Source organism: Diospyros lotus, chromosome 5 (assembly GCF_014633365.1).
Source record: "Diospyros lotus cultivar Yz01 chromosome 5, ASM1463336v1, whole genome shotgun sequence".
NCBI classification, from domain to species: domain Eukaryota; kingdom Viridiplantae; phylum Streptophyta; class Magnoliopsida; order Ericales; family Ebenaceae; genus Diospyros; species Diospyros lotus.
In genome coordinates, this window is record NC_068342.1 from 3,863,186 (window position 1) to 3,890,172 (window position 26,987).

The 26,987-nt window shown below is 35.0% G+C and overlaps 1 protein-coding gene across 1 annotated transcript; it reads right to left on the reverse strand.

The window, feature by feature from the left end:
* Positions 1-13,671: 13,671 nt before the first annotated feature.
* LOC127802606 (cell division control protein 48 homolog C) lies at positions 13,672-23,774 on the reverse strand. Its single transcript, XM_052338507.1, has 10 exons — positions 22,705-23,774; positions 20,739-21,352; positions 19,942-20,094; positions 17,975-18,091; positions 17,786-17,890; positions 16,428-16,493; positions 14,955-15,019; positions 14,617-14,818; positions 14,360-14,494; positions 13,672-14,248 (listed from the first exon to the last, which is right to left on the reverse strand). The coding sequence occupies exons 1-10, from the start codon at positions 23,732-23,734 to the stop codon at positions 14,195-14,197; spliced, it is 2,541 nt and encodes an 846-aa protein (XP_052194467.1). The 5' UTR covers positions 23,735-23,774; the 3' UTR covers positions 13,672-14,194.
* Between the last annotated feature and the right edge of the window lie 3,213 nt (positions 23,775-26,987).

Here is a 26,987-nt window from a genome sequence, read left to right on the forward strand (position 1 = left end):
CAATGGAGAGTGGTCAGTTTCTTTCATGATTCACTCACTCCCCAATTGAAAATGCTAGTTTCTACAATGTGCAATGGAGAATTCTATGAGAAGACTCTAGAAGAAGCTTTCCACTTCTTTGACACATTGGCTGAGAATACAAGGAACTGGGAAGTTGGTCCAACATCTGCTCTTGCTTCAAGAGAAAATCCACAACCTAGAGGGAGATACCAACTGAGTGAGAGTGACGATTTAAATGCAAGACTAACTGCTTTAACAAAGAAAGTTGAAAACATGCAACCCAAAAAGGTGCAATCTGTTAATCAAGTGGAAGTAAAGTGTGTTGTGTGTGATGCAACAGATCATTCAACTGAAGAATGTCCTACCCTACCTGCTTTCAAGGAGGTATTGTATGGGCAGACTAATAACAATCATTCACACAACTTTGAGGGGAGACAAAATCAAAATCAGAGTGGAGCCTATTATGGGAATAATCAGAACTACAATTCATACCATCCCAATAATAGAAATCACCCCAATTTTTCTTGGAGAAATGATTCTGGAAATCATTCTCAACCTCCCTTCCCTACACAACAACATACCTTCCAACAAAATCAAGGTTCTTCATCCAATACTTACCAACCTCCTCATCGGAGATCTTTGGAAGATACCTTGCACCAGTTCATCCAAAGTCAAACAGGTATCAATAATCAGGTTGCTCAGCTTGTCAAAAATCAAGACCAAACAAACAGAGCCATAGAAGACATTAGGAGCCAGTTGACCAAGATAACACAAACATTGAGTGTGAGAGAACCCGGGAGGTTTCCATCCCAAACTAATCCTAACCCAATTAGGCAAACCAACCAGGTAGACGCTTCAAATAGTGAAACCAACACTCATGAACAAGTGCAAGCAGTGACTGCCCTAAGAAGTGGAAGAATAATTGAGAAACCAACTGATCCTAGGATAAACCAACATGTTGATGAAGAAAAAGAACCAAAAGATCATGAATCCACCATGGAAAAAAATGAAAAAAATGAGAAAAATGAGAAAAATGAAAAACAAAAAGAAGATGAGAAAGAAATTCAATACAGGCCCAAACCACCTTTTCCACAAAGGTTGAATCATTTGAAAAAAGAGCAACAAAATGCAGATATATATGAAGTGTTTAAGCAAGTGAGAATCAACATCCCGCTGTTGGATGCAATCAAACAAATACCTTCATATGCAAAGTTTTTGAAAGATCTGTGCACTGTCAAAAGGAAAACAAATGTGCATGAAAAGGCATTCTTGACTGAACAAGTCAGCGCCATTCTCCAATTGAAAACTCCTCCCAAATACAAAGATCCAGGCTGTCCAACCATTACATGCATCATAGGAAGTCAAAAGGTTGATCGGGCACTCTTGGATTTAGGAGCTAGTGTCAATTTGTTGCCATACAGTGTGTATCAACAGTTGGGATTAGGTGAGCTTAAACCCACTAGAGTGACCCTTCAGCTGGCTGATCGATCAGTCAAAGTTCCACGAGGAATTGTGGAGGATGTTCTGGTACAAATCGATAAGTTCTACTTTCCAATGGACTTCATCGTTTTGGACACCCAGCCGCATCAGGGGCCTCAACCTCCTGTGCCAGTCATCTTAGGTCGACCATTCCTTGCCACATCAAATGCCATCATCAACTGTAGGAATGGTGTGTTAAAGCTATCTTTTGGGAACATGACTATAGAAATGAATATCTTCAGGGTAGCCAAACATCAGGACACTGAGAGTGAAGTGGAGAAGGTAGACTTGATCCAAACACTGACCAATGACTGTTTTGAAGAGTTCATGAGAAGACCCAAAGAAGGAAATCAAGATCTCAAAGAAATAAAAGAAGTGGAAGTCATAAGCAAAGAAAGTGAGAAGCCTACATGGATGCCTGGTTTAGAGACATTAAGGAACTTGGACAATAAGCTCATGGCTCCTGATAGCCATCAGTCCACGCCTGAGAGAAAGCCATTGCCCAGTGATTTGAAGTATGTCTTTCTAGGAGAAGGGGAAGCATTCCCAGTGGTGATCTCTTCAAGTTTGACACCTCAGCAAGAGCAACAACTGATAGAAGTTCTAAAAGCACACAGGAAGTCATTAGGATGGACCATTTCAGATTTGCAAGGTATTAGCCCTTTGATCTGTACTCATAAGATATTCTTGGAAGAAGGAGCAAAACCAGTTAGGCAAATGCAAAGGAGATTAAATCCCAACATGAAAGAAGTTGTCAGAAAAGAAGTGCTTAAGCTATTGGATGCTGAAATAATTTACCCAATCTCTGATTCTAAGTGGGTAAGTCCAACACAGGTAGTACCCAAAAAGTCTGGAGTCACTGTTGTAAAAAATAAGAACAATGAACTGATTCCCACGCGCATCCAGACAGGATGGCGTATGTGCATTGATTATAGAAAGCTCAATTCTGTGACAAGGAAAGATCATTTTCCTTTGCCTTTCTTGGATCAAGTTCTGGAGAGAATAGCAGGCCAAGCCTACTATTGTTTCTTAGATGGATACTCAGGGTACAATCAGATAGAAATTGCACTAGAAGATCAAGAGAAGACAACTTTCACATGTCCATTTGGGACATTTGCATACAGGCGCATGCCATTTGGGTTATGCAATGCTCCAGCCACCTTTCAAAGGTGTATGATAAGCATTTTCAGTGAAATGGTTGAGCAGATTGTTGAAGTATTTATGGATGACTTTTCTGTTTATGGAAGTAACTTTGAGGCCTGTTTGGAGAATCTGAAAAAGGTTTTAGCAAGATGTGAGGAAACAAATCTGATACTCAATTGGGAAAAATGTCACTTCATGGTGAAACAGGGCATAGTCTTGGGGCACATCGTTTCATCTAGGGGGATGGAGGTAGACAGGTCAAAAATTGAAACAATTCAAAAACTCCCCATCCCTAGGAATGTGAAAGACATCAGAAGTTTTTTTGGGACATGCAGGGTTTTATAGGAGATTCATTGCTTCCTTTAGCACCATAACAAGACCCTTGTGCCATTTGTTGTCTCAAGATGTTCCGTTTGAATGGAGTCCTGCCTGTCAAAATGCTTTTGATAAATTGAAAGATGCACTCATTTCAGCACCTATCATTCAGTCCCCTGATTGGTCCCTCCCGTTTGAACTTATGTGCAATGCTAGTGATTACGCGGTAGGAGCTGTGTTAGGGCAGAGGAAGGATAAGAAACCTCATGTGATATATTATGCTAGCAAAACTCTTAATGAGGCACAAAAGAATTACACCACTACAGAGAAAGAGTTACTAGCAGTTGTCTTTGCCCTGGACAAGTTTCGATCTTACCTCGTAGGGTCACTAGTGATCATTTTTACTGATCACGCTGCTCTGAAGTATTTGTTCACAAAGCAAGATGCAAAACCCCGTCTGCTCCGATGGATCTTACTCCTGCAAGAGTTCAACATTGAAATCAGAGACAAGAAGGGAGTAGAAAATGTGGTGGCTGACCATTTGTCAAGGATTCCAAGTCAAGATCTCACACAATTTGATGAACCAATTCATGACAATTTCCCTGATGAGCAACTGTTTAAAGTGAATGTTATTCGTACATCATCTGTTGTCCCTTGGTATGCCGACATTGCGAACTACCTGGCAACTGGTCTGATCCCAGACCATTGGAGTAAGCAAGATAGGCATAAATTCTTCAGAAAAGTCAGAACCTTCTTTTGGGATGAGCCCTACCTCTTCAAGTATTGTCCTGACCAAATCATCCGTAGATGCATACCCGATCATGAGCAACAAAGTGTCATCAATTTCAGTCATACTCTTGCATGTGGAGGCCATTTTTCTGTCAAGAAAACAGTTGCAAAAATTTTTCAGAGTGGATTTTATTGGCCGACACTGTTGAAGGATGTGTACAAGTTCTGTTCAAATTGCGATCGATGTCAAAGGTTAGGAAGTCTGTCAAGGAGAAACATGATGCCATTACATCCGATCCAAGTGTTAGAAGTTTTTGACTGTTGGGGTATGGATTTTATGGGCCCATTTGTCAATTCATTTGGTCATGAATATATCTTACTTGCTGTTGACTATGTGTCCAAATGGGTAGAAGCAATCCCGGCCAGAACAAATGACCATAGGACTGTCGTGAAATTTTTTAAAGAAAACATATTCAGTCGATTTGGGATGCCACGAGCAATCATCAGTGATGGGGGTTCCCATTTTTGTAATAAAGTTGTGGCAGGATTAATGAAGAAATATGGTGTACTGCATAAGGTTGCAACACTATACCATTCCCAAACCAATGGTCAAGCCGAGCTAGCCAATAGGGAGATTAAGCGCATATTGGAAAAGACTGTTGTTGCTAATCGTAAGGATTGGTCCTTAAGACTAGTAGACGCTCTTTGGGCGTACAGGACAGCTTACAAAACAATTTTGGGAATGTCTCCCTATAGGCTAGTATACGGTAAATCTTGTCATCTGCCGGTGGAAATTGAGCATAAAGCATATTGGGCAATTCATAAGATCAACAAGAGTCTAACTGAAGCAGGCTTATCCAGGAAGCTCCAATTGAATGAACTTGAGGAAATTCGGAATGAAGCATTTGAAAATGCACGATTGGCCAAGGTTCACATGAAAGAGTTACATGATCGGCACATCATTCGAAAAAGCTTTCAGGTAGGGCAACGGGTACTCTTGTATGATTCTCGATTGCATCTATTCCCAGGAAAATTGAAGTCTCAATGGGTCGGCCCCTTTGTAATCAAGTCCATCTCAAGATATGGGGCATTTGAGATAGAAAATCTGGAGTCAGGACAGCTTCTAACAGTCAATGGTCATAGGTTGAAACCATACCAGGGTAGTGTTGAGGAGAATGAAGGAGTTGTGGATTTAGATGATCCATCATCATCTGATGAGTAGGGAAAGTATCCTATCGTCTGGGAATCTGACATTAAAAGACCACCTTTCCATTTAGGTTAAATGGATGTTTATAGATCTAATAAAAAAATAAAAAAAATAAAAAAAATTAAATAAAAAAAAGAAAATTAAATAAAATTAAATAATAATAATAATAAAGAAGTATATATATAAGTTGTTCATTTTCTGCATTACTTAATTAACTTTGATTCAAATAGTGTTTCTCTGTATGCAGTCTAAATAAAAATTTTTCCATACGAGTTCATGCATTGAAGACCGTCAGGTATGCCTATCTTCTATCCTTTTATTGCCGATTGAGGACAATGCGCAATTTAAGTTGGGGGGTAAGGGGTACTTATTGATTTATTAGTGAAATAATTTTGATTGACTTGATAATATTGTCTTGTGTGATATATATGATTTTATTGGGCCCCTACTAAAAAATATAAAAAAAAATAAAAAAAATAAAAATTTACCCAAAAAAAAAAATTTAAAAAAAAAAATTTGAATTGAGAGAGACAGAATTGACGCTGGTGGTAGCTATCTTTTCTTGGGCAAAGCAATCACACTGCCCTATAAAGGATAAGGCACACTGCCAAATGTTGAAAAATGAGGCACCAAGCGTTGGAAAAGAGACGCCAAGCATAACCCAGTAATTATGGCATGTCTCGAGCCGAGTGTAAAATAGTGATGGTCATTGCTCTATAAGAGACTCTATATCTGTATAAGGCAAGCCACCCTTCTTGAGCTCAGTCTTCTCTCCTTTGTGTTATTCTCCGATCAGGTACTCTCATCCCTTTTGTAAAGTTTATAGTTCTTTACTTTTTTTCTTAGTATAGTTAAAAAAAAAAAAAAAAATGGATCTTTATCTCTCAAAAATTCACAAGTACTATCCATCTCTCCCGCAGAATGATTTGAAAAAAATTTATGTTGCTAGGTGTGAAAGACTTAGGTTGTTGATGCTTAATAACATCCCTGAAGATATTCGTTGGCTGATCGAAGCAAAAGTTCGATTAGCTGGTGAAACTTTACCTAGTTTTAAGCATTTTCCAGGCTTAGGGAAGAGTAGTTTTGCGAAGAAAAGAAGAGCGAAAAGAGTGAATGGTTGTTACAAATGTGCTCGATGGACCTGTAACACACGATGCAAATCTGTGGGGTTTACGTCCATAAATCGAGAAGATAAAATTAGTTTCATAAAGGATGGACTGAGTAAGGAGTCTCTGGATGATATCCGATTGACTCTTGAGACGCATCCGTGTGGAATAGTGCAAAGAGAACTTCTTGCTTTATGGACCCAGTTCAGAAGTGACCACCAACGCTATAGTCTTGGGAATCTGACTAAAAACGACCCTGTTTGCCAATCTATAAGAAAATTGGATGGGAAGCTTATCCCCACTTCATAGAAAGTGTTTAAGCCATTTCTGGACGTAAAACCAGAGGAAGATGTGAGCCACAATCACAACTACTTATACATACGCATGATTTTTGTTTGTATTTATTTCTTGTTGAATTGTTGTATAGCTACTTTTGATCGCCAAACTTCTTTTCAGGACATACAAAAGAAACAAACATGGAAGGCCAGTTAGTTCGTCGAATCAATACCATATGTGTACTTTGTGGCTATCAACTTGGGAGCGATATTTGTTACGCACTTGCAGCGAGCGAACTTGGTAAAAAATTAGGAGAGAAAAAAATTAATTTGGTATATGGAGGGGGAAGTCGTGGATTGAATGGTTATGTTTCACAAGCTGTACATCTTGGAAATTCATCTGTGGTAGGTATAATGCCAATCCCTTTAGCTGAACCACATATTTTCGGGATTACACGCGGTCAACTTATAGAAACGACTTCTATGTCTGAGCGCATGGCTTGTAAGATTTATCAGTCAGATGCCTTCATTGCTTTACCAGGTGGTTTTGGAACACTTGAAGAAATCTTTTGTATAATCTCCTGGGCCAAGAATAATCTCCATACCAAACCTATTGGACTTTTAAATGTTAACCATTTTTTCGATGGGTTACTCTCTTTTCTTGATCAGGCTGTGGACCAACAGTTCATTTCTCGTTCAGCAAGAAAGATTCTCATTTCTGCATCCACCATTGATAAGCTGCTAGAGAAATTACATGCTTATGTTCCACAGTACGATCCTCATGAGCCTCGGATAGACTGGTCTAAGGCAATTAGTAACAAGCGCCAAAGGGGTCCGATTAATTTAGATTTATCACTGTGAGAAATGCTCTTTATTAAGATGGCTGAGTAAGGAGTACTTTTTGTACTCTTGAGACGCATCTAGTTATTGTACAACTTGCAGAATTTTTCTTGGTTGTGTTCTTTAAAAAAAAAAAAAAAACAAAACAAAACTGTGGAATGTTGTTAGCAAAGTCTTTGATAAGATGGCTGAGTAAGGAGCACTTTTTGTACTCTTGAGACGCATTTTGCTTATCTTATGACTTGCATGAAATTTTTATTTTGGTGTGAAAATATAAATATATATATATGGTGTGCTCATTTGTTGTTTAAGTTTTAGCAGTTCACAGCAAAATGGACTTGTGGAGTTACAGGTATTCTTAACAACCCTAATTTATTACTGCAATTCAAGTTGGGGGGTGTAAGGTTTAGTTATGAATTATTTGGTTCATATTTAACTGTGAGTTTGCTATTGCTAGTTTGTAGTCTTGTGTGAATTGATTATCTTTATCTGCTCTTATTATTAAAAAAAAAAATTGTGTTTTAAATAACGCTATTCCTAAAGTTTTGAAGTTATGCACTGATAGCCGGTTAAGTTTGCAATACGAAACATGAATGCATTGATTTCTCATTTGAAAACATTTATGCATGAGAATAAGTAATTTACATTCATCAGGGATTCAAAATTTAGAAATTGGTTATCGGTCATAAAGTCAAAGGTAATAGTAATTAGCTGATTAGTACATTGTATGATCCCTCAACAGAAGTGGAGACTATTACCCAAGCAAGTGTTTGAGCCTAATAACCGTTAATTTTGAGTGAAATAACACTTACTCTAAATATGCTCTCTTGTTTATCTTATCTTTTCAATGGCTTCAAAATATCAATTCGCTTTGAATGTCTAGTATGATAGCGGATGAATTTGACTGGTTTCAAACTATGAATTAGATGACTGAGAAGCATGATAGGGGGATCAATTTCTTTCATTTTGAGCCTATTTTTTTTCTTTAAATCAACCTCTTGTTAGCCCATTTGAGCCATTTGTAGTACAACTTCTTTCGTTACCCTTGTTTAACCCATAACCATATGAATTTTATCCAACCTGGTGTGATTTTGGGAATTAGTCTGTTTATCTATTTTCATATTTAAAAAGAAAAAGAAAAAAAAAGAAAAAAAAAAGAGAAAAAAAAAAGTGAAAAAAGGGGACAAATTCTCTTAATTATTCAGCATAACTGTTTCAAAATAAATGCTAAAAAAAAAAAAAATCCCGACACACCCTTTGCACACTCTACCTTTTCTTTGACAACCCGTATTAACCTTATAGCCCCATTACAACCCAGTCTGGTCCTTTTTTTATGCTATAAATCATGTGATCTCAGAATTCGAGTTTGGAGTAGGGAATCATGTTTAAATTCAGAAGTTACTCGTCTAGAGCATTATTCCAATCATGAAGCTATGTCAATTTCCCTATTCTTTCATGAAAATACGTTCCTTGTATTTGGGATGGCACCGAATTTTGAACTTGTTCTGCATTTACTCTTATAACGGTGCACCCCCTTGTGTGTACACTTGAGGAATCCTTTTTATTGGAGAGAAAATCCATAGTAAGATTTGAAGTCAAAACTTCGAGGGAGTAAGTCTGTATGTTGGTTATCCTAATTTCCATTCCTGAGATTGTATGACCTTTAACCAAAAATCTGATTTAGAATGCTAAATTATTTATTTAATTTTATGCATTTCGGTTTCGAATTTGAAATTTTTACATTCATACAGTTATTGTGAATAAAGTTTGGCAGGTGTATAATCGGATTGCTAAGGGACTAGCAATGTTTAAGTTGGGGGGTATGATTAGTGATTAATTTTATAAAAATTTTGTTATAATTATGCCCTTCTTTTGATCTTAAAAATAGTTTAAATTAGATATTAATATATATTTTATGGTTATATGCAAGTTTAAATTAAAAAATGAATGAAATGAAATTTTAAAGTAAAATTTAATAATAATAATAATAATAATATATAAAATTATATATAATACATATATATCATTATATGCATGCATGTAATATATATATAATATAATATAATATATATATATATGTGCCATGTGTAATACATATATATAATATATAATTTATTAATAATATTAAATTATTTTTATTTTTTTTTTAGGCATGAAGAATTCAAGCCCATGAAGACTTAAAGTCCATGAAGAATTCAAGTCCATGAAGAAATCAAACCCATGGAAAAATCAAGTCCATGAAGAAATCAAGCCCATGAAAAATTAAAGTCCATGAAGAATTCAAGCCCATGAAGAATTAAGACCCAATTTGAGCAACCCATGGAAGATATTATTTGGAGAAGGCCCAAGGATTATTTTTAATCCTAATGAAGATTAAAAACCAATTTATAGAAATCTATTTTTATTTTTTATGTGAGAGCTTTATTAGGTGTGTTTTTTAGCTAAAATCCATTTAACTATTAGGTGGATATTATAGCTAAAATCCATTTAACTTTATGAATGCTTTATTAAGTATGTATTTTAGCTAAAATCCATTTAATATTAGGTGTGTATTATAGCTAAAATCCATTTAACTTTAAGTGTGTGAGTGCCCATTAGATATAATTATGTCTAGTTGAATAATTAAAATTGTGTGGTTTGTATTGCATCTTGTGGCCTATAAATAGATCACTTGATTGCATTTGTAAGTGTGATTATTATTCTTGAATAAAAGTTTAGTTGTTTCCTTATAATTCTCTCTTTGAGAATTGTTCTTGTTCTTTCTCATTTTCTTTAGTACTTTCTCTTATAATCTTACTTTTTTTCTTTCTTCTTTTAAATTCTTATGTCATTTATTATTACTTTATTATTCACCGCCTAAATGGCCGGTTAATTTGTGCCTTTAAATTTTTGTAATTTTAATTCTTGTCATTTAATTATTCACCGCCTAAATGGCCGGTTAGTTTATGCCTTTAAATTTCTGCAATTTTAATTCTTGTCATTTAATTATCCACCGCCTAAATGGCCGGTTAGTTTATACCTTTAAATTTCTTGTCATTTAAATTTTGTTATTTAAATTACGTCATTTAAATTTATGTCAATTAACTTTCAAATAAAAATGAGTAGTTAAATCTAATCTTGGGTTAAGGCAAGGACAGTGTCCAACGCCAATGATTTCCAAAGAAAGCTGCGCTTTAAATAAGTAACATTAATTTAAATTTCAGTATGAGTATGTATTAATTATTAAAAAATCACTAGGTTTGGATTGGAGCGTAAGCCTAACTTAGAGCTTTCATGCCATGTATGAGAGTTACTAGAACTGGAAACGCTATCATACCTAAACCCAGATGATTAATTTAGTTATTTTGTGTATTAATTGCAATTGGATTTATGGTGGTTGCTTAAATTAGAATCTCGCATATCATGTATGGGGATTGCTTAACCTAGAACTATCATCATCTCTAATTGCATTTAATAACAAACCCTCATATCTGAAATTAAATTAATGTTGCTAATTTTTTATGCTAAAATTTGGGAATCAATGGGTTGGTACTGAAATTGTCTTAACTCAAGCACTATCCAAATTCATATTTTTACGTTTAATGTTTATTTCAATTTCTGCCTTATTTTATTTTCTAGTATCTGTTGTCTAAAAAAAACTCATAAAAAAACCTTGTTGCCAATTTGTCCAAATGCGTGTGCGTGTGTGTGACATTCTTTTTCTTTTGCCATAAATAAATCTCTCAATGGACGACCTGGATTCATCCAGAAAATATAAATTTAAATTTGGACTACAACTGCACTCGTACACTGGCGAGTATAAACCTCTCACTAAAATAAAAAAAAAAGTTTTATTATGATTTGTTCTTATTATGTTTTAATTGCAGGGTGAGAGTGCAGCCACCTCCCTCATCGCCTCCACCGTCGCTCTTTCTCGCTCGTTCTGTCAATCTCTCTCTCTATATATATATATATTGTGTATATATATACACACATAAATGAGAGTGCATTGTTGATAGAAATGAGAGTGCATTTCTGTCAACAAAGATGGTTCGCTCCTACAAAAAGGCCGCCGCCCCACCTTTGTCTCTCGCCGCCAACCAGCCGCCACCCCTACTCGATGCCAAAGATGGATTCCATCTCCCAACTATTGTAGACTCACCGTTGCAGGCTCTGAGGATGAAAAGGGATCAGGAATGAGAGTACTGCATTTGCCTGGAAAACAATCTCTCTCCCCCCCCCCCTCCATGAGAATTTATTTTCTAGTAAAAGTGGAAAAAGAGGGTCACGTGACCCTAAGTAAGAAAACATTTTTCATGAAAAATTTGATCAATCAAATATTTCAAAAGTTAGAATTTGGATGAAAAATTACCATTTTTCATGAAAAAAATAACTAATCAAACGGACCCTAATTGTTATCCCTATCAAAACCATCATATTAAGGCTATTAGTGTCGATTAAACTCTATTAATGTGAAAAGGTTCTATTTCATAGAGAGCCATAGTTAATTATGATACCAATAAAAGAGGGAGAAGGTTAGGGGTTTTGTTATGGTCGAGAAGATCACTATCAATATTGAGAATGTAGAATGGATAAAGAAATAAAAAATTGAGAACAAAGAAGAGAAGAAAAATAGAGCTTAAAATTAAAGATAAAATAGCTAATTTTACATACTCAATTAATTATTAAAAAAAGATCAATATTCCTTTTAAAATTACAAAAATAATTAATATAATTTAGATAAATCTAAAAATTGATATTAAAATTGACCTTAAATTTATTAATACAATATTAAATTTATCACTCCACACAGAGTAATGCTATTCATCTCAATTTTGTGTAAGGGCAATGTTACTTTGCCTGAGAGATTAACAGAGATGTTTATTTAAGGGGGTTAAAAAGATTAAAATGTTCTCATCCACTTTATAAATTTATAAAATGTGTCACTGTCCATTGCTCTCTTCTTTCTCTTTTCATGGTCGTCGATACAATTGTTGTTTTGTCTCTTCGTCGACCGCCGCTGCATTCTCGATGGAGGGAGGATTTAGCAATGATCGATGAGACGATGACAGCAAGGTGACAAAGTGAAGACAGCGGTGAGGTGACGATTACATCGACAATCATGAGAAGAGAGAGGAGAGAGCAACGGATAACAACACATTTTACAAATTTATAAAGTGACCGTAGTATTTTGAGTTTTTGACTTTTTTTGGGGTGGGGGTGGGGAGTCCTGTCAATCTAGCAGATAAAATAGATTAATTCTTTGTGTAAATGGGTCAGCCTGACACCAGCTGACCCGCCAAACCATGACTCATAAAGATGTGCGATGCCATGACATCAGCTCATTCGGGAAGAATGATGTCACCATCTTAATACAATTCAATTTCTCAACGGCTATTCAACCTTTTTCTGTGTTCCAGGTCTTCGTGCAAGACTTCTTATTTTAAAATATTTTTTTCTTTTAATATGAAATGAAAAGTAATAAAAATTAAACAGAAAAAAACCAATCATTTCCTTCCATTTCCATTCCATTAATTCCGTAACATTTAAAAGTGAGAGGCATTTCTCATCGTCAATCCATTTATACAATTATTGGATAATCATTTTTTTATGGTTGAAATGTGTTGATTTTCTATCAAATAAATTAAAATTCATTTTAATTCATATCGACAAAGTTTTCGATGATCTCATAGAATTTCAACGGCCACTCACAATGATTACAATAATAATTTTTTTTTCTTCTTTTTCTTCAGATCTCTTATCTTTCTATTCTTTTTTTTCGAAGGGCGTCATTTCCTCTCTTTTTTTTAGCGGGCTATCTTGTCCTTTTATTTTATTTTTTTTTTTTTGGCAGTGTCCATCAACCTTTATACCTTTCTCCCCTCTCCTTTCGGTCTTCTATTCTTCATTTTCAATGGGCCTTTTCCTTTCCTCTTCTTTCAATTGCAGTCGATTGGCAAACTCGAAGCTCGGACGATCAGACCATGCCGCAAATTTCAGTTAGTGGTAAGGTGAGTGAGAACTGAAAGGCTTTTAATTTGATTTTGAATCTTTGATAATTTTGACTCTTGATATATTATATATGAAAAATGTTATTTGTACTCCTTTGACTAATTCTAGAATTATATAATGTAATTAAAATGACAAAAAATATTCCTTATCAAAAGCGATGAGGTGAGACAGTGAAGCAATGTAAAACACACTACTAAAATACAATAGAGACAACTTGAAGCAACAAAGCAAGACTCGAAAAATATTTTAATCATTTACGACCATATACATAGTCAAAGATATAGTCCTTAATACCCTAGGGGCATAACCAAGTGGCAAAATGGCAAGTTGAATTTTGTCTGAGAGCTCCTAGTACGGGTTCGATTCCTAGAAGAAACAAAATGTTTCTTTCTGAAAGAAGACCTTAGAAGTAACATTAGTGGTGTCAAGGCCTACCACTCTGATTACTCGAACACATCTCTCGATTTACCTCCTTAATGTAGTTCTAGGGACGGGATGGCTGAGAATGCCAATAATCGAGCGTACTTAAAAAAAAGATACAATCCTTAATGCACAAATAACATTATCCATTACATATACACATATATAATATTAACTGTTAGGTGTTACACTATTGATATATTGAGTACTTTATACATATATATATAATTCCAAAATAAAAAACCGAAATATCTCATTTCAGTGAAAAATCTATAAGGGTAGCCAAAACGGAATTGGGAAACTTGGTAGAATAGGGATCATTTTGACATTTTAAGAATAAAAATCAGCCATTAACCAAATGAAAGAAACACATGACGAGTGTGTGCATCGCATGGTGCTATGGAATAAAACCTCAACTTTCAAGGAAATGGGATGAATGAATCCATTTTGCATCACCATTCAGCATTACGAAATTGCTGTGATTATCCAACCACATTGGATCTAAAAGCCAAGTATTATGCTCCTGAAAAACTTAGATGAGAAGCCAAAACAACATGAAACCCACACTGCGAAAACAAAACTGCTTCTCCATCCCAGAAACTCAAACCAGACGGCAGTATCTACTGAGCTGATATAAATATGGTTAAGCTAAGAACATGGACAAAAACTCGTTCCCACATCTACTATCATTATATCATGCTTGCTCTGAAGCTTTCCGAAAGAAGCTGGTAGTACTGTTTTTGCTGCACCTCAAAACAAGTCCATGCATTAGACGGAAGGGAAAGCAGAGGCTGCTTAAACCTACTACATATATAATAAGCATACATGAGAAAAGACTCCCAAGTAACTCGTACCTTGTCCGAGACAGATGGGGAGATTTTCTTGAGTGCCTGCTCAAAATGCACTTTCTTGATGGTCCAGGAGCTGGCATCTGACCTGCTCTGCGCTATCAGCATCTCTTCAAGCGCTGCCATCGCTGCTTCATTCATCTAGCATTCACAAACCAAAATTGTCCAAGCTCAGCTCTAGTATACACGAAGTTATGCAGAGCATCAAGGATTTTAGCTCCAGAAACGGATAGTGGAAAACAGATCTAGAGAAAGAATCGAACCAGTGCAGAAAGATCAGCACCGCTAAGGTTGTCACAAGCTTCCTGCCTCGCAATGGCAACTAAATCCACACTGGCATCTATAGGCTTCTTTCTGGCCAGAGCTTTTAATATCAAACCCCGCTCATCTGGATTCGGGAGAGGGACATATAGAAGTTTCCCAAACCTTCCAGGCCGTAAGACGGCATGGTCCATCACCTCAGGTCTGGGACATTTTATTTTAGCAAGATCACTTACATGATAACTCAGTCGACAATGGATAACAGAACAGCCAAAGCAAAACTTCAGAAATCCTAACCACCACCACCAAAATAATAATAATGAAGAAATGATGATATCACCTATTTGTAGCACCAATGACATAAACACCCCGTCGCTGATCTGCACCATCTAGCTCTATCAGGAGCTGCAAAAATAAGAATGAATTCATCTTCAATCATACATCTAAAAGTGGAACACTCGCATAGCAAATCCTACAGATTCAGCAAATCCTACAGATTCAGAGTTCATTTGGTTTCACTTACCAATAAACATGTCATTGATTGAAGTTGGGTTTACCTAAAAGTTGAAAGTTCAAATGCTTCTTTTGCTTGTTTTTACCTTTTGTTAGTCTTGACGTTGATTTGACTTGTGTCTATAAGCATAGAATTCATATATCTAACCCCACCTAGTGGGATTAAGGCTTGTGATGATTATCATTATCGTTTTTGTTGATTTCACATTCTCTTTTGAGTTGTGACCATATTTTTCCCAATTTTGACAGAAAACTATCAAATTTAAATACCTTTTACATTTTGCTATTATGCATATAATTTGATAAAATACAAGAATAGTTTTACTTCTATATTGTTCAATGATGGTTAAGTTTATAATTGTTGTAAATAATTATCACAAAAAGTAGACTTGAATGTATTGCAGCCATAGGCTCACAATTGATCCCGGCCATCTGTGAGGGGATGATCAACTATAAATATGGATACCCCCATGGCTCATTTGTATTATTCAAGTATTCAAACAAAGAATTTCTCTTCTTCTTTGATCCTCATGTTCTACTTCTTTCAAGTTTAATAGCAATAATTTGATCGATCTCTATATATTTTTGGCAATTTGTGGATATTACATTTGTAGATATATGCCATCCTTTTTTCTAGTAATAACCATCCCCAAGTCAGTGACTATGTCCATCTCTGAGCCATCTTTCTTAGGTAGGTTCAATTCTCCTGGTTTGGTGTGGAAAAAAGAAGAGAAGGAGAGGAGGGGGGGGGGGGGGAATCCCCCTAAACCAATCAAGTTTGGTTTGGTTCATTATAGATTGGTCCCTTTCTCAAACTAGAATGTTTGCACCATTGCGATGTCTTTCTTCTCTTCTTTTATTTATTTATTTTTCCTACTTTTTTCCTCCCTGACTGACACACCTGAGGCACAAAAGAAACTTAATTATCTACTTATCTTAAATGTCTCCAATCTCCTTTCATTTCTCTCTGTTTCTTTGAGGTAAAAAACTTATTTTTCTTAGGATGGGACCCCATTTATAAAAGTTTGATTTGTAATCCTACAACCAATATTTCTCATGCAGACACACTCATATGCATATGTGATGTGCATGGGACACTGGATTTCCAATTTGGTCATTATACCCACTTCTTAAATTAGGACTGAACCATAACACATTAGGTTGGCTATTTTTCAGAGCAAAATTAAATCATATGCCAAGAGAACTACACCAAATCAAACTAAATTAAACAAGCAGAGGACATAAAGAGAGTAGATGAGCAGGTGTGAGTTTCAGAGGTCGAATTTGTAAACTCTCTGACCTGGTTCAAAAGCCGCTCAACAACCCATCCCCCCTCCTTGCCACGTTTTGTAGTCAAGGCATCCACCTGGAAAAAATTCAGAACAATTAAAAACCAAGTTAGGATAACTGAAAATTGTTGCTATATAATTCAGTGATACTCCTGACCAATTGCAAAGCCATTCTTTTTGCACAAGTACCACATCTCTATCAGTAAAATGTTACCTAAGCCCAAACCACTAAACAACATATGTAAGCACAATCAAGTTCAATCAACGAGCAGAACAAAACTGATTTGGGGAAAGAAATTTCAAAACCCACCTCAAAAATCCTTAAAAGACCCCACTGACAAAATTCTAAGGCTTTGGTTGGGAGAGGGGTGGGGTAGGAGATAGTACATAATGGAATGGAATGGTAGGGTGAAGTAACATAAAAATTGTTCCTCTTCTTTTGTTTGGGAAGAATAATGTAAATAAACATAATAAAACTTTACTTTGCTTGGACAGAGATTGGAAGGGGATGGAACAATCAAGTAAAAAACACAAACAGATAATCATACCCTTCACTTTCAAAAAAAATACAAGGCAAGAAATTTTTTTTATTCTTTTTGCATTGGATGGGGACAAACTAAATTTGGACGTGCTTTGGATTGTGTTATAGATATATATACATTATTTTGAGCATTTACAAAAAAATATATCAGATTAAGTTATAAAAAAGTAATTCTAGGATTCCTTTTTTAACAATGATATTCAGTTTTTACAAAGATTGTGTAAAAATAAAATAGTAGAAACAATAAAAATATTTATTTTTGTGTTTCCTTCCCCCTCCCTAACTATGTCATGACATGTGAGTTATTATTTAGATTGTTCAAATACAATACAGTCACAATCCAAACATGATGGCCTTGAACGGGGTGAAACATTGTAACATTGTAACAAATATTTTCCCATTCACATGTCCCCATTCACAATTCCAATTTCACATGTCGTGGATCAAATATTTTCCCATTCACAATTTCCCCATTCCGAATAGGAAATTTATCACCATTATTTCCTATTAACCATTGTAACAAATATTTTCTCCTGCAATAGGGGTGAAACAATTGATCCACGAGAGGAAGAAGGATAATGAATAGATAACTAAACTACTTAAAATGCTTTTCTGAAGGGCTTTGTCCTCTTGACATCCATAAAGCGAATGCTTGCCCCTTTTTTACTCTCTATTTTTAGGCAAGAACCAAAGAAGTATCACGAAAAATGAGAAGGCCCATGATTTTATTAATTAGCTCATTCCTTGTGTGTTAAGATTCAAAACATACAGAGTTTCACAATTAACATCAGAAATGAAATGAAAGAGACTGAAATGGCAGGCACATACCTCATCAAAGAAAAGTATGCATGGAGAACAAGTCCTCGCACGACTGAAAATTGTCCGTACTGCCAACTCACTTTCTCCAACATATTTGTTCAGAAGTTCAGGGCCCTTCACATGTAAGCATAATTAAGAACTTGCAGTCAAAACAATCATGTTTAATCGCAAGATTTGACCATCAAAATAAAGCAAGACCTTGATATGTATGAAATTGGCTCCAGCCTCATTGGCAACAGCTTTGGCAATTAATGTTTTACCACAACCTGGAGGTCCATAAAGCAAAAATCCTGTTTCTAGATCTACTCCAAATCCCTGCAAATACCACCTAAATGTGAGAATTATGTTCTTATAATTTCAAAACAATAAGCAAAATCTCCCTATATCATGTCAATAAGCACAAGAAGCTTGCAACAACCCTTAAGAGCAAGAAAAGCATGGTATAAGTGATTTAGCACAACTAGAGGACCAAAAGAGCAAGCTGCATGGTTCACACTCACACATGTACCCTACAGATCAGGAGTTAAGACTTAGTTTTCATATTCAGGCAGTATGCGAAATAACTCTGAATGCAGGTCTGCACATGGAGTTTGAATATCTTTATCGAAAACCAAAGTATTGGATTATAATTTTTCTGAGAAATCATCAATTGCTGCTGTTTACACTAAACATATTAAGGAAAGGGCACTCATGACAACCTGAAATTTATATTAGAGTGTAAGCCTCCCCTGATATGGTAATAGGGAGTAAGGAAGTGAGAAACAAATTATCAACTGTACTGCTTAGGAAACAACAAGCAAGAAAAATAAATAGGAAAACTATATTTATAGCCCTGTAACTCTCCTGAAAGTTCGAGGATAGACCTCAGATGACACAAATGTAATAAACAGTATGAAAGTAAGAGAACAAATATAACTATTATTATGTCATGAAAGGTTACATGCTAAGACTAACGGTAAACTATAACAAAAATCACAAACTATATCTTTGTATGCATATAAGATATAACCAAGAGAAGGAGAGAGAAAGGGGGGGGGGGGGGGGGATTGAAGCAACATTTAGATGTTTGATAATCATATACAGCTATATATAGTTCTTCATGTATTTGGCAAACAAATATACTGTCCTGGAATGAGCAATATATGTAAAACCTAGTACACAAAATGAGACCGTGGATGCCTGTCAATGGAGAACATTAAAATAATAAAATGGCTGGACAACTCTTCTAATAAATCGTTCACTTATTTATTTAAGCAAACCTACACACCCAGTACAATCTTGGGGAATGCAAATGATTTACTGTACAAGATGAACACGATTCCATAACCTAATAGGGTTTTTCTTTAGTCATCTTACAGCTTATGGTGATGCTACCATAAAATGAGTACACATGCGGGGGCTGTCCCATCACTCATCAATTTTATTACATGTAAGTCTAACCAGTCACACTCCACTCTGGCAAGCACATGACTGGCCTTGTTTTTAGAGTATTCAATATTACTTGTGATAACTTCAAGTGACTTGACTTCTATATTTGTCTTTGGGTTAATGCACGTGTTCAGGGTCTATAGAATGCCTGTTAGTATTACGGGTCACAATAAAAACAACATGAAAGAAGGAATAAGTGAGGAAGAAAAAAAAAGGAACCATAAAAGAAAAAGAAGAGGAATTAAAGTTGTCAGCAAGAGAGGTTAAAGTGGAGACTTCCTCTCTGTTTTGCCTAATATTTGTGTTTATGTTTTTCTCCTCTATTTACAAAAATGCATCTAGCGTGTGCTCAAGAGATGTTCAGTACAGCAAGTCTATAGAAGAAAAGGGGCATTTGGGACATTTCACTCATCAAACAATTCCATTAGTTCATTGCATTTTTGTCTGGACTTTTGGACATGTAAATGTAGGTTCTGAAGTTTAAGGATGTTAGTGATTCCCCAGTTTTAGTTAGAGGGGATAAAGGTATAATTAGTCCTTAACTTAAAATAAACACAATTTATGATGCCATTCCAATATGGACTCTCAGTATGTCCTAGATATTTGAGCAAACATGAAATGCAGCTGCAAGACAACAAATAGATAGATACTTTTGGGGACAGGAGCCCACTCAAGTTTTTAAACCTCCCCCCCCCCGGCGACTGTAATTAAATATAAGATTTGAATATAACGTTCACCTCATAATCCTCTGGATATTTTATACGCCTAACAATGTAGCGGTCAAACTCCTGCCTCAATAATTCAAGGCCACCAACATCTTCCCACCTTACATTAGGAATGGTAGAGAATCCTTCCCTTCGTGATGATGGTTGAACCAATTTAGCTGCTTCCTGCAGATAACAGGTAAAAAGATTATAAGCATCACCTTAAAGGCCAGGACAAGCTCTTTTTTAGCTTTTTTTATTTTTTTCTAAGGTATTCAAAAGCTAGCATTTTAAAAATGCCAACGTTCAAAATGCAAAAACACACTAACCATTGGCATCTTTCATAAGATACATTTCACAATGTTATTACTTATGCTCAAAATATATAACATCATATGACTTGAATGACATTATCATTTCAATAACATGCCACGAAAAAAGAACTAACAAAAATTCAACTCTTTTACCAGATATTAAAGAGTTAGTTGAAGTTAACAGTCACAGAATCACGTGTCAACTAGAAATACACAAGTTGAACAAAGGAAGCCTAAACAGAATTGCAAAAATTTATCCAGTCTGGATAATATTTAGGGAGTTCTTAACAACAAAAATAATAGACTATTCCCAGAGGACAGTTGAGATTGACAAGAATGGCAAAGGGTGAGACAAACAAAAATCATGTATCATTTATCCAATAATACAAATGCGGGCATGCATACAAATAAGCAATGTTGAAGCCATACTTTATCACAGTTTAAACAAGTGCATACCATGTAGACAGTATTCATTAATATGAATAAAATAAGAGTATTTAACAAACATACAAATACCTCAAAATCATCCATAATGATGTAAAGGTCCTCCATTTCTTCAGGCAACCATGGATGCCTCCACCAATCATCAGTATACTCTCCATTGATAGGTTCTATAGACATTTCAGACTTTCTCCTGTCAATGATTCTCTTCATAGCAAGGTTACCAGCCTTGTTAGCTAGAGCTGCCAAGTCTGCTCCAACAAACCCCGGCGTAGCCCTGGCTAATTTACCAAGATCAAAAGCACCCTCGATTCTAAGATTGGATATAAGAACAGAAAGAATCTCCACCCTTGCCATCTCATCTGGGACACCTAAAACAATCTCCCGATCAAATCGACCTGGCCTCCTCAATGCAGGATCAACAGCATCAGGCCTGTTAGTAGCTCCAATTACAAGAACATAGCCAGGTCTGTCATTGCAACTTTCTGCATTTGGATCCTCATGAGGTTGTACAGCCCTGTGTGATTCATCCATGCAGGTCATCAACTGTGTTACAATTCTTCTTTCCATCTCCCTCTGTAGATTTTCTCTTTTTGAAGCAATTGCATCTATCTCATCTATAAATACAATAGATGGTGCAGTCCTATATGCCTTTGCAAAAAGTTCACGAATATTTTCTTCTGATGCACCTGAAAGACATACCAAAAAAAGTGTAATAATGCAAGCCCTAGAAAGTTATAACATTGAGTCCAGGGAAGAAAGAAAACAGAATGTATTTTTTCTTCACAAAATATGTGTGCGTGTGCAAGGATGTAACAAGCATCTCAATAGGGATAAAGAATTTAGACCTAGTGACACTCAGTAGGCACAGTCCTACCAGCATCACAGTTGTGCAAGACCATTAGCTTTTCCTGGGAAAAGCATATTCGTTCAACAAACAAAATGTAGTATTAATAAGAGTCCAGCATTGAAACGGGGGAATGTGGATCCCCATCTCTTCATTGCCACTTCAAATCCATGTAAAACTACAGAGTTTCAGCACTTCAAATGTTTCCTACCAATTGGCCCTACAGATTTTATTTTAGATATCTCAGATAAATTGTAGAATAAGAGATTATTGAGGATATTAGCCACATAATCAAGGCGTGATAGTGAATATGTAACCAATGTTTCATAAGATCATAAAATCCCTTTACAGGTTAAAGGGATGTTTCATTGAACAGCTAGAAGACGGTCTTTGTTATGTGGCTCAAGATGTTGGGCAATTCAGTATCAACATATGTAAAATATAAGCATAACTAAGATAAAAATGTTATGGTGGATGCTACCATACAAGAAAATAAATAATTAAAATGAGATTAGTAATAATGAAGTCGAGAGTGATGCCTATCAAAGATACAATGCATGAGGAGCAATTAAATGATTTGGGCATATGAGGAGAGTGGATGAAATGAAAAATCTTTCTTAACGACGGAGAAAGTTAGATAAAAATCAAATAAAACATAGCAGAAACCCTTCAACATGACATGGGATATAATAGTCTTATAAAATATATGACAACTGACGGATAACTGAGATAATTGGAAAGCTAAATTCATGTAGTCAACTTGACCTTTTGAGATCAAGGTATAGCAATATCAAGGTAACAGGCTAGAAACCAATAAAGAACAAAAAATGCACTTTCTTGGAGAATCAAGTAACTGTTCAAGAAACATCTCACGTTCCTCAGATCAACTAGCCTATCCAAGGCAAAACCTTCTACTACCTTGTAGTTACAACCACCACACAGTTACAACTCTTTGTGGTTGCATTTACAATTTCTATCGGTTACAAACTCTTAGAAAGAGTTATATAGATCATTTATGAAAGAAATTAAGCATGCACACAACATCTACTTTGCATATATGTGAGCAAGAGAATAATCAAATGGCTACAATCCCCCAGCATGATTTGCAGAAATTTGGTTCAGTAACGTTGTTAAGTATATAGATAACTAAACCAAAAAATAATAATTTCAAAATGAACAAAGCTCAATTAGTACCTGAAATACCAGAGACCAGTTCAGTAGCTGAAATCTTATAGAATGGAACCCCAGTCTCATTAGCAATGGCATGAGCCAGCTTAGTCTTTCCACACCCTGGTGGGCCGTGCAACAAAATACCCGCCATAGGCCTCACACCAAGCCACTTCGGCAACTGTGGATGATATAGAGGAACAATCACCTCCATCATCAATTCCTCCAAGACTCCTCGCATCCCTCCCAGGTCCCTAAACCACGGGCCATCTTTCCCCTTCACTTCTTTACCGCCATTATTAATCAAACATATTGGATCCTTTTCCCCTGAGTCACTATCTCTCCCAAGCAATTCAACCTTCTTGGTTGCCTTATTATCAACATCCTCCTCCAATTCCACGTTCTTCTCTTTTGTTCCATCCTTTTCCTCCTCCGATACCTTCTTCGTCGATTTGTTACCATCCTTTTGCTCGCTGTAACTCGCTCGCAGCATTGACTTCATTAAATCGAACTCCGGCTTAAACTTCTCGCCGTAAATCGCGTCTTCCGAAGTGGAAACCCCACCATCAGTATCATCATCCGAGTCCGAGTTAGAGCCCGAGGCCGAGTCCGAGGTCGAGTACGAGTCCGATGAAGAACTGGACTCAATGTCCTGGTCCCCAGTAATCCCTGTCTCTTTCATCTGAATATGTTGATTTTCCAACCGCTGCAACCTTTCCTCGCTCGCATCAATTCTTTTCATCTTCTTACGAGCGGGACTATCATAAACCCCGTTGTCCTCCTCGTCGGTGGGGAGGTTTGATGCGGATGGACGAGCTGGACTGTTCGATTTGGAGTTCGCCGATTTCATGTTTTCTAGGGTTTGCTGAACGGTTCTGGTGAAGGGTCGGAGCTTGTGCCGAGCGTACTCGGGAAAGTTGGCGCGAAGGTGATCGGCAATCTCGCCGACGGTGGTGTACCTGTGTTTGCAGACCGCAATGTGGCGGCGGAGGACCCGTTCGAAAAACGTCGACGACGGTCTGGCGCCGGCGCCTCTCCTCCTATTTCCCGTTCTCATCTTCGGGGCTCGAGCTGGGGTGATCGATGGAATGCAGGGTACATAAAAGAGGACCCATGGCGAGGGACAATTGTTTCTCACTGAGTTAGGGTTTTGGGAACTCGGTTGGGTTAACTCAGTCTAGAATTGCAAACTCAGCCGTGACCGTACGGATCATCTTTCACTGCTTCAAGTAAAATGTATTATTTTTATTAGTCAAATATTATTTAAAATTTGAAATAATAATTTTATTCTTGTAATAAAAATAATTTATAATTTTAAAAAATAATTAAGAAAAATAGTAATGACCGATTGTTGGTCATGGGCTACCATTAATGTCGTCATTCCATCTTTAAAAATATAAATGGAGAGAAAATAAAATAAAAACATAAAATTTATAAAAACAATATTGCCCTAGTATCAAATCTAAAATAACAAGATCCAAATATGAGAACCTTTCTCGATTAGGGTTTCAAAATTTAAAATTGCGATCTAAAACCCAAATGACTAAAAATGCACAAAATTAAAAAAATATTTAAATTTTCATATATAATCTAGACAAACTTGGTCATCGCATCAAATATAAAACAATAAGATTCAAATATAAGAACCCTTCTCAATTAGGGTTTCAAGACTTGGAAATCTGATCTAGAACCCAAATGACTAAAATTGCACAAAATCAAAAAAACAAGGAAAATATTTAGAATCGTGATCTAGAATCCTGATAAAGTTGGACATCACATCAAAATTGAAATAACATTATTCAAATATAGGAACCCTTCCCGATTAGGGTTTCAAGATTTAGAATCTTGATATATAACCTATATGACAAAATAAATGCACAAAATCAACAAAAACAAACATTTTGCGAATTAGGTTTTAGTACTTCGAAATCTTTATGGGTTTGATGAAACTCATACACACTTTGGTTCACAAAAATCATAACAAGAAAAGAGATAAAGGGGAAAGAAATAAGGGAAAAACTCACCGAGACGATGACGAGTAGCAGCGGTGAAACGAGCGACTGAGAAAGACAAATAATAGAAAAGGCAAAGAAAGAGATAATGAGATATTTATATACAAGTTAACTAGAGTTAATTTGGCTATTCTATAATGTTTAACTAGGGTTAATTAACTGTAAGAGAATTATTACAATAAAACATTACACTCTAAGGGTAGTCATATTTTTTCAAATGTTAAAAGATAATTATTGCAATTATTCTAAATATTAGGAGTACCGCTTGTAATGTTTTCTTCGTGGTTATATATTTATGATAAATTACGCATTAATATCTTTGAGGTTTAGTAAAAATGTACAAATACCTCTAACTTAATAAAAATTGCATAAATCCTCTTTATGAGTTATGCATCACTTTTTCCTATTGTAAAAAAAGTCCTATTTGGTTAGATTTTATAGTCCTAAATAATAGACCCATTGCAAAAAAATCTAAAATACTATTATATTGGTTTTAATAATTATAATGGTATTTTCTAATGTATGAAAATGTCGAAATAATGTTGTTTTGGTATTTTGAAAACATTTTGTACCCTAAAACCTCAAAAAACACAACAAAAAAAAATGTTTAAGGGCATTTTTATAAATTTAAAAACATTTTAACCTATTTTATGATTTTTGAAAAAAAAATAAAAACACATTTCATGTATTTAGCGACCATGTTAAGGATGAAATGTTTTTCATCTTTAACTATGATTCTAGTTTAAACTCGAATCTTGTTATTCATTATTCATTGTATTATATTTAATTTTTATATTTTGATTTATTATTTATTTATTTTATTTATTAACTCATGATTCATAGATAATATAATTTTTGTTTATATTTATTTAAATTAATGATAGAATTTATTTTTATGTTTAATTAAATAATTATTTTTATAATATGTACATTAAAAATTATATTTATAAAAAAAACCTCTCTATATATATTTTTATATTTTTCCCCTAAATATCTATTTTCTACATAAAGTCAATATAAAGGCATTTTTTATTACCATTTAAAATTATGTAATAGGACAAAATAGCATTATTCATAATAGACAATGATTAATAAATTTTGTAAATATTTAAAATACCCTTAAACCTTTTTTTCTCCTTATTTCTCTACCATTGGCATGTGAAATTATCCAAAAAAGATTATAATTAAATGAATAAATGATGATTCTAAATTACTTAAAAGATTTTTTATGGTAAAGTAACGGAATAAAATCTTATTTGATGACACGTGGTCCATGTACGTTGCCATGTTATCACATGATAACATATCACTGCCACCTCACTCGATGACACGTCACTCAGCTAGTGTCACGCCCCTAAACTGGATCTAGCTACCTAGAGTTGACTTGAGCTATAGTGAGTTGGAATGAGTTACCTTAAGCTACTATAAGTTATTCAAAACTCACATTGAGCTCTCTCTAACTATCTTGCAAGCACACTGTTGCTAAGTTTCAATTTATAATATATCTAATCATGTTTAACTTGTGTGTACACAAGTATTTGTTCAAATTTTAATATTACTTTTCAACGACGAGCCATTTGCACTTATCATTATTCAAATACACATTAAATAAACTCTAAATATATCTTATTATATACGAAACTCCACGTGTCGAACAAACTAATAAAAATAAACAAATTTATACTCTTAAAATGTTTGATTTCTAATAACCAATATAAAGATGAAACTCAATACGAAATTCCATACTTCTCAACCATTTTTCTTTGTTTTAACGATGATTGAAATTTGGCTTAATACATTTGGTGTTATCTTAATAATTAAAAAAATATAATATTTAATTTTGTATTTATATGAAATGCAAAGATTTAATATTTTAATTATTAAAAATTATTACTTTAGATTCTTATTGTGATGAAATATTAGTACATATATGAATACATATGTTTTCATGAGTAATACATGGTGTAAATGACTAGTTGGTAATATTTGAATAGATTAACTGATTATTGTACACTATTAATAATTAAAAAATATGATATTTAATCCATAATGTACAAAAAAAATATAAATTTTATATCTCAACTATTAAAATTGTTATTTTAAATCCTTACCTCAAATAAGAGTAACTAAAATTATTATACACACCACGTAAAACATACACATAAAAAAAAGAAAGTGACGTGTTATACAAAATTTACATTAGCGAGACACATCAAATTTAAATTTACTTTAACGAGGAAAAGATCAAATTACTCGTAAATTAAAAAAAATCTTAAATCCCAAATATCTAAATTACTA